The sequence below is a fragment of the Petromyzon marinus genome, chromosome 4 (assembly GCF_048934315.1).
Source record: "Petromyzon marinus isolate PM22_M1 ecotype Great Lakes invasive population chromosome 4, UKy_Petmar_22M1.pri1.0, whole genome shotgun sequence".
In the NCBI taxonomy this organism is placed as follows: domain Eukaryota; kingdom Metazoa; phylum Chordata; class Hyperoartia; order Petromyzontiformes; family Petromyzontidae; genus Petromyzon; species Petromyzon marinus.
In genome coordinates this window covers 5,965,022-5,974,029 of record NC_133670.1, presented here as the reverse complement: position 1 = coordinate 5,974,029, position 9,008 = coordinate 5,965,022, and the positions used below count along the sequence as shown (strand labels likewise).

The 9,008-nt window shown below is 53.0% G+C and overlaps 1 protein-coding gene across 2 annotated transcripts in view; it reads left to right on the top strand.

Moving 5' to 3' along the window:
* Positions 1-2,850: 2,850 nt before the first annotated feature.
* LOC116938811 (neuropilin-2-like) overlaps positions 2,851-9,008 on the top strand; it is a 147,534-nt gene continuing 141,376 nt past the window's right edge. Inside the window, exon 1 of one of the 2 annotated variants that reach the window (XM_032946485.2) lies at positions 2,851-3,501. In XM_032946485.2, coding sequence (XP_032802376.2) covers positions 3,366-3,501 — 136 coding nt within the window. In that variant the 5' untranslated portion in view covers positions 2,851-3,365. The remainder of the gene's footprint in view (positions 3,502-9,008) is intronic. The other variant, XM_032946486.2, reaches the window with a different exon arrangement.

Genomic DNA, 9,008 nt, shown 5'->3' with positions numbered 1-9,008 from the left:
CTGCGATGGCCACAATCCATCTCACTGCTGCACATCCCCTGCTCTTATTGGACGCCTCTCTCTGGGTTTCTCCCTGCAGCGGTGGGCTTCCACGGGCCGCGTTCTCCCCGTACCCCCCCCCGACGCAGAGCTGCGCGAACGCACAACTCGATACAAGGCGGCGCACGGACGCCAGACCGCGGGAGCCAGAATCAGATCCTTTGTTCGTATTTGAGGAATCCGACGAGCTGTAAAGCGCTTTGTCACGGATGTTCAGTAGGCGGCACGGGGTCAGAACGTTGCAACAACAAACAAAAAAATACAAAAAAGAACACGAGAGGACTGCAAAGTATTGGACAGGTAAACAAATCACATAAAAAAAAACATAAAGAGATGAACTTTTTTTTTAATCATACCAGTTAAAGCCCATACAACCCAGCAGCAGCAAACAACTGAATTATTATCAACAATCCTTTATCATTATTATCATCATCATCATCATCAAGGCCATCAACTCCACCTCCACAGAGGTCGTACGGTGTCGTGAGCGATATCTCCCCTGGTTGCTATTCCGTCACCAGTCTTGTCCACCGGCACACCGTCCTTTCGAACGAGGTGTCCAGCTGCCCCAGGTAACAGATTTACTTTCCTGAACAGTCAACGCACTCTTTTTATGATTTGCTACGTGTGTATCTTCACCGGTCCGTGTACATGTATCCTCCTGTCAGTCTGTCAGTGTTATTCATTCCAAGCGTCCATCTATCTAACCGTGCGTTGAGAAGACATTTCAACCCGTCTCAGAAATCAAAGCGTAGCGACTGGCCACGCCAGGGCCGCTAGGTGGCACCATCCTGCACCGTGACGTATTTTGAATGTCACTTTTATTGTTAAGCGACGCTAATATTCTTTCGAACTGCCATCGGTAGTAGTACGGGTTTACGAGAGTGGTTAAACCAGCCTGGTTTATTGCCGAAGATGCCTAAATAAAGTACACGTTAATGACACATTTACGCCCGAATAGGTTAGGCAAAGAGCTAAGGGCCCTCCAGAGGCAGCCGCCAGTCGCCTGTGTCTGGGTTGCGTTATATCCGCTGGCTTACCTGCGCAACAATTATTAGCGCGTTACAAAGTTGGCACGGGGCGAAGGAGCGACTTGGCGGATGAGAAAAGCTATGGGTTTTGGTTGGAATGCATCTTAGCGCATTCTGATAATTTCCGACGCCAATTATAGTCAGCGGACATGCACGCTCCTTCGATAACAAAATCATAAGATAGCCCGTTGCCATCCTAGTTAATGGTCGCGTGAATAATAATAATAATAATCGAACCGACATTAAAACCGACGCCGTGATATGAAAACCACGCGAATTTTGCCGTATCGTTAAGGCTACGTTTTCGAGCTTAAGGCCTGTTTTTGGATGTCAATGCAATTCAAGTTGTTTGCTGTATATATAAGACTACAATTGTAGCATGTTTATGAGCATTCGCTGGTGGAGGGAGGAAGGAGGCTTGCATGCCCCTGGCTGAGTTCATCACTGCGTGCATAATCAACATCCTCTATCGCCCTGGCCACTGCGCGATTATTTTCTTTTGCCACGTCTCGATGCCTCGCGTTTCCTTCTCAACCAAGACAGCCAAGCACAACACGCTTCGCGGCACATCTCACGTCCGCATCCTCGTCCAATACTATTTTGATCATCTCGCCAATACAGTGCTGCATGCATTCAACACGCCATGCGTAGGCCGCCACACTCACTGGGGGTGGAGCGGTGGCGCAGCGGTGAGTGCATCCGCGCGACCAACTTGGCAAACCTTAGGCGGCGAGTTATAAATGTGAACCCGCTATATCGTTCCTACTGACCAGCGTGGCGGTCAAACAACCTTCACGACCGACGGACCGACAACGGCACGGAGAGGCTGTCACACCAGCGGTGACTCACAAAGGCATGTTATTGATCAGGTTCAGTGTGTTGCTGTTTTATTAAAAATGACAGAGACTCCGAGGCACAGAGGCGGGGCTCAGTGTCGTTGTCACTCGAGAGCCAGGCGACAGACCTGGGGCTTTAAGTGTCTCTTGAACAATCGGTGTGGGATTGAACGCTGCGATTTTTTTTCGCGCGATGGTGGCGTTCCATTTACTACGCACTTCTTAGACCAGTGGTTCTTCTTAACCTCGGGTATAGGCACCCCCTTGGGGTTCGAGATGCCCTTTCTGGGTTTGCGAGACATGCCACATTTTTCTTAGAAGGTAAATAATCGAGAAACAAATTTTGCACGGGCAACGTAAGTACAACTACTTTGTTTCATAAAACCTATTGCAAATATGAACATGTATGTTTTTTACGATTGAAAACCAACGGGGTGCAAGACTATGCTACACCATTATAGATTCCACACTTCTGCTGCTGCCACTAAACATTGTGCGGGAGTGTACACGCGTGCTGGCTTTGCGCGCAGATCAGCCAGAGGAAGTAGCTGCTGTCCGGTGCGCGCGTCTTTCCTCCACGATTCGCAGAGGGGGTGGTGGATGGGGTGGGGGGGGATTAAGTTGGCCCAAGACGCGACATTGACATGGGGCTGTGACACGGCGCTTTATGTAAGCGCCTCGCTCTTGGCGTGTATTGTTGACGAGATCCGTGGCGCTGCGCGCAGCCCGACGTGGCAGTGGATCGAGGCTGAGCGAGCGCGCGGCGATCCCTCGCTCGCTCGCTCGCTGCGCGATTCCGCAGCACCGCCTTCTCCGCTGCCGTGACTCTGTGCAGGTGGCAGCGAGGCAGACGTGACCGGCTACGGCAGTAGAAGCCGACCCTTTCGACCAAGACCAGTCCCCCCTCAACACCCCCCCCCCTCTACCCCCACTCCCAAAGCAAACCCAGCGCCCCCCCCCCTCTCCAAGCCCAGGTCAGCATCTCGCTTCATCAGCGCAGCCTTAGGGGCACGTTGCGGCTCCTCCCCCCCTGGCCCTCGGGGCCCGGCTCATTCCTCCTCCCAGCGGAGACCCGCCGCGCCGTCATCAGGAAATGGACATCCGCCGACTCCAGATGGAGGGGGAGGTCGGCAACAAAGGAGAGAGGCGGTCCCCGCGCCCAGTCTGCGTCCAGCCACGCTGAGTTGAGCCTCGTGACTTTTTTTCGCCGCTGCTGCGCGTTAATTGCCTGCAACGCGGAGCAAATACAGAGAGAGGAGGGGGGGTGGTGGAGTGGGAGGAGGAATTAACGTCGATTCTTTAGCCCCGGCTCTTTTGTGCTCGGTTATCCCCGAGGCAGCCAGGGGATTTAGAGGGGTTGCGAGCTGAATTCGGCGCTGGTGCCGCGTTTTACCGCCCGCAACGCCAGCACCGCCACCCCTGCAGCGCGCGTTCTGCAGCACCACGCGAGTGAAGCTGAATGTGGAAAAGCGGGGAAGCGCCGAGGAGGAGGAGGAGAACAGGGATGGGACGACAGCAGCAGCTGCAGCAGCTTCAGCAGCTGCTTGTGCTGGGCACGCTGTGCCTCCTCGTCAGCCCGTGCACGGCGAGGGCAGGTGAGAGGGTAACGCCGCGCCTTGGCACTTTCGCTAAAAAAAAAAAACTTTCACTCGCTCGCTCGCTCGCTCGCCCGCCTCCAGCCCGCGACTGCTCCCTCCGTTAGTTCAGCTGCGAGCCAAGTATGCGGTATTCATTCCTCGCTCCATCTCCGTGAGCGCGCGTGCACCGACAACAACCCACGCGTCCGCTTCGTGCATCGGCATAGGTCGCACAGCTTTCGTCCACGAGTGTAGCGCCGAGTCCACGACAGTCCTCTCTGCTTTTAGCGAACGTGTTCTTCTTACTTTTTACTGTTTTCGCGGGCTCAGTCATCATTCATTCCTCCTTGCATTTTTATTTAATTTTGTTTTTAGAAAAAAAAAAACGCGACTGTCAGCACGCGTGCGTTGCGCCCACGGGCTTTACGTGTGGCCCCGTTTTCCCTTTCATTCCCAAAAGGACGCGTCCATCAGACGTGTTACGCGCGTCTCCCTTCACCCCCAGCGGCGCTCGCTCGCCGGGGCTATCCACGCGCTCTCCGTGTCCGTGAGTTGAACGGTGCCCGAGATCCGTTTGTTGTTGTTGTTGTTGTGCGCTCTCGTTTAGTTTGTGCCCACGGCTCGCGTTGCCGAAGAGAGGAGACCGCGCGTTGCTTTAGTGCTCGCATATTGCGACTGGTAATTGCTCGCAGCTGGAAGGCTCGCACAACATGCAAGCGAACCAACCCCCCCCCCAGCCCACCCTCTTGTGCACTGGCAATCAACTGCATGGGGGCTGTAGCCGTTTCCGACAGCCTTGCTCGGGAATGCGAGCGCACGCGCACATATACACACGCACTATAGGGGGACAGGTTTTACTCTCCACCTCGTGTGTCGTTTAAGCGACGTGCAGATTGGGGCGCCCGCGGTGACGAGATGTTAACTCCCTCGCCTGGTATGCAGGAGGCCGTGGGTTCGATCCTGACCCTGAAGATTGCCCGTTGGATATTTGGAGTTTGCACGTATCTCTCTCCCCCCCCACCCCCCCCCGTGGTCGCGTGGATTTTTCTCCGGATCCTCCGGGTTTTCCCTCCACATTTGGAAACGTTCGTTCAGAGTCTTTGGCCGCTATAAATGTCCACGTGATAAGCCTATTCCGTCGAGCTATAGTTTGTGTGCCAAGTCGCTTCTGAAAAATATACATATACTTTAGCTCAGCGGGCCTACCATGGGGACAAAAAAATGTTTAGTAGTTGTGAGGCCGTAGTCCTGGGCACTCACAGCCGCGACTGTAGTACGATACGTGGGTCGTGTGTGTGTGTGTGTGCCTTACAAGAGCCCCAGCAGAAGCCTACCATGAGCAGCAGCAGCAGCGTCTTTTTCGCGAGCAGACACTGCGTATAAAGTCCGCTTTGTGCGGATTGCTCATTAAATAGACCGCGCTAAGCCCTCTTCGTTGGGGTCGTGTCAATAGCTCGAGACGAGACGGGGATGGGGGGGGGGACGGGCAAGCACAATATGATTTTGTTTGTCAAAACGACAAAAGGGGCGATTGAGCCCGGAGAGTTGATTCCATGGACGGCACAAGCCGGGGTTTGTTCGCCAGCATGTTATGCGTGAAATTATCGATACAATGCGAGTCGAAATGCGCGTCTCTCCCGGGGGTTGCGCAGACATCATCCCCTCGTGCCCACAAGACGGATTTAGAATATAATGCACATGCTGTAGTGGATAGCGAGGCGGGTCGCCGCACGAGGACACCCCCGCCGGCGGCACCATACGCGAATAGCTTTCCTTACAATCCCAGTTTCTCATTGACCGCAGTTGCTTAAAGTCTGTGACGTTCGTAAGACTTCGCATGCGGCCCCGTCCTTGATTAGCGTTACGGCCGTGGCTTGGGTGGCTCCAGCGAGCATTAGAGTGCAGTACAAGTACCGTAGTGTACATGGCGGGTGGGACAGCGGTTAGAGCCATCGCGCAATGCGTGAATTATTCATCGACCAGAGTTCGATTCCCCACAGCGGCTAAGAGAGATGAATCTGAAATGGTCCCGGTTCTAAGCCTCCATCCTCCCTGCCACCCCCCCCGCCCCCCCCCCGTCACCAACCCGCACTGACCAGAATAGTGAAGTGTTCTGGCAAATCGGCCGAAGATGCTGGATGTAATTACCAGCGAAACGTCGTACTGCTCAAATTCTAAATGTTGTGGATTCACTCTTCAAACACACCGGTGGGCTGAATAAGTAACTAATTGTTAACGTGACGCATTTTTTTGTTACTGGTTGGCTGTGTCGGGTGGTGGAGGGTTTGCGGCACATTTATAATAACGCGATTTAACCCAAAAACCTTTATTATGAATTAGTGAAGTATGGTCAAACAACCCCTCCCCCCCATGTTGTCCTCCCCCCGCACCTCCGATAGGCACGCACGGTGCGAAAGAAGGCTTTCATCCAGCGGTGTATAGAAGAGGGCCGTACATATACATATGCTGTATATCCTCATGTGGTGGAGCAGAGACTAGACCTAGCATTCGCTCTGAGGACAATGCGGATTATTGACATTATCACGTGCAAGGAGGTCGAGAGCGATGCTGTATGAGCGGCTATGCCAAGTTGCTAAACTCTGTATAGGCGATAGGACGTGCATAGGACATACTGCAGCCTAAGTATTTCAACATCGAAAGTTACGGACTGTGTGTGCTCCGTAGTATGCTGTAAATTCAGTTGAATGCTATCGATTTCTCAAGTGTAAAAAAAAAAACATGAGAGCATCCGAAACTTTGATTTTCTTTCAGCGAATAGAATAACGTTTTGGGTGTTTTTTTGTTGGTTTACTTGTGGAACGATTTCCATTGTACATGAAAAACACTACGAAACGAGTCTGGGCAGTGGGACAATACGTGGGTGTCCATTCGTCTCCATTGTCAGCTCACAAAGGAATGGTATAATACAGATGTCCGCTCATTTGCATGCCTTTATTCCAAATATATCGCAGCGTTGTGTGTTGCGAAGAGTTACATCCGTCCGATAGCGCGGCCGGCGAACAATGCGACTTTCAACAGACTGCTTGAAAATACTCGTGCGGTCTCCGCCCTAATGCTTTTGTACGACTAAATACGATGCGTGAACAGCGTAAAAATAATGTACACCCCGTCTGTCAATTCGCTAACTGAACTATAAGGGCCTTCCCCCAATGTCGCGTTGGCCCTAGAGGTTGTTTGAGCATACCCTCACCACGCTGACAGCACCGGTTTCAGATTTTCACTCGCCACTGACGCGACACGAGCCGTGGTCGGGAATCGAACTCCCATTGAACGAAGCTTCAAAGCGCAGCGAGCTGACCACTGGCGCGCCTTCGACGTTCGGGTACACACCACGAACGCGTTTGTGCTTTATCGCCGACTTATTTTTTTTGTTTGGTGTGTGTGTGTTTGCCCCAACCGCACGATTTGAGTTTTGGGGATGAGGACAGTCCATTGCGCTGCGGGAGGCATGGGTGGGTGGGGGGTACCAATAAATACCGATTCCCCTGCTGCCATCGCATGCGCTTCTCACGGTTCCGCGTGGGGGTGTGGAGCATCTTCGAGGCGACTGTCACCGCGCATCCAAGACGACCATTCACAGGGCCGTGCCTCTGATGATTCGCAGCGCGGTGCAAAAGGCAGCACGTGGCTCCCACCTGGGTTCGATTCCTGACACGGACGGTGCTTTGTGTGTGTGAAGTTTGTATGTTCTTCCCCCATCCTGCGAGTGTTTCCTCGGGGTTTTCCCGGTTTCCTCCCGCAGCTTAAAACAAAAACAAAACCCCATGCAGTGCCATTTGTGTCGGCCAAACATCTCAATGTAGGACCCTCGTAAAAACGTTCTTCGAAGTCAGCGTGGCTTTCCTGAGCGACTAATTAATGATAATTACAAAACAGCCAAACCCACAGCAGCTGCCTGTTCGGATATCATCTCTGTTGGCGCCCTGCCCATGTGGGTCAGCTATGGAAATTCCACATTTCTAAGCCGAGGTCCCATCTGTCCATAGCACAACCCCCCGCTTGACTTGTCACAGAGTGCTGCTGATTTTACCCCTCCCTGCCCAGTGGCATGTGATGTGCCACTGCAGCATGCGCTGCAGTGGCACATCACGCACACACACACACAGGAGGTACACACACACACACAGGAGGTGCACACAGAGAGGCGTGTCTTACTGCGTGCAACAGGTGTGTGTGTGTGTTTAGTGTTTAGTAACGCACGCTGCAAATTGCAGGATGTACCATTTATTGTCTATTCATATTATTGTCGGGGTAATGCACTGCATAATTTTCAAAGGTATTTCTTTATGTCAGTAAATTGCGACGATAACGGCGATATCAATGGCACAGGTCCCTCCGCCCAGCCCCCCGGCTTTGAAAAAGACCGAGAGCCCAGAGCCGCGATGCAGTCCTCCGTGTGTGTCCCGAGTTCGTCGGCCACGCGCGCACGCGCCGCGGAGGAAGCGTCGCCACCCACACCCGCCACGGCGGGCACGACCATCGCGCCCGTGAATCATTCACGGGCGCCGACAGGCGTGGTGAAAAGCGCAAGTGCATTAGCTCCGTCCGCCTGTCTGTTAGCTCGTGGAGCCGATCATCGTCATTAACCCGCGCGTGTTCTCAAACATTAACGGACCGAACGCGCATGTTGGATAGTGTCACACGGTCCGTGCATATGCATGATTTTTCTTCCTGGTTTATGGATACCTTGTTTTGTGTCTTTGGCTTGTTCGTGCGCGTGTCCATGCTGCAGACACGCATAGGGTCTATTGTGCTGACATTGAGTATGCCGTACATGTGGGCCTTTAAAAACGAACACAATGCTGCCATCAGTCGACGCCTGCGGAGAAGCGTACAAGCGAGATCAACGTGCCTTGAGCGTTGCCGGATAATGACTTTCCATTCTCCAGCGTTCCCCAATTAAGACCCCGCTCGCCAGAGGTGGTCCTTACCTTTCACACCCATCCACCCACCCATAGGTGAAAGTCTGAGCGCGTGGAAAATCCTCTGAAGGGAGTCGCTATACCTCCTAATGACCAAAGCGTGACAAGGAGCCACCTCATGACCCCGGGATTGTAGACGTGGGAGATGGTTGGTCTTGTGATCGGCGCTCATTTGAGCTGAAGGGAAGGAGTGCTCGTATAACGTGGCACAGAGCCACATGCACCACGAGGTGCACGCTCACGTACACCCTTGTAGTCACGTGCACCACGAGGTGCACCACGAGGTGCACGTGACTACAAGGGTGTACGTGAACGAGTGTGTGTGTGTGTGACGTTCAATTATGCGTGCGTGCGATATAGGGGATTGCATGGGCCAAATAGGGGTCGTGAGTACGACACGTGTTCTACAATAATGATGCCGTGTTGCCGACACGAGGGAGTGTCATAATTCTACACGTTGTGGTACGTGCTCACGTATGGTGAGAAAGAAGTTCAACATACATACAATCGTATTCCTGCGAGTTTAAACCTGAGTCGGCGGTTTACTAAACCCATCGTCTCTTCGGGGTTATGCAATTGATA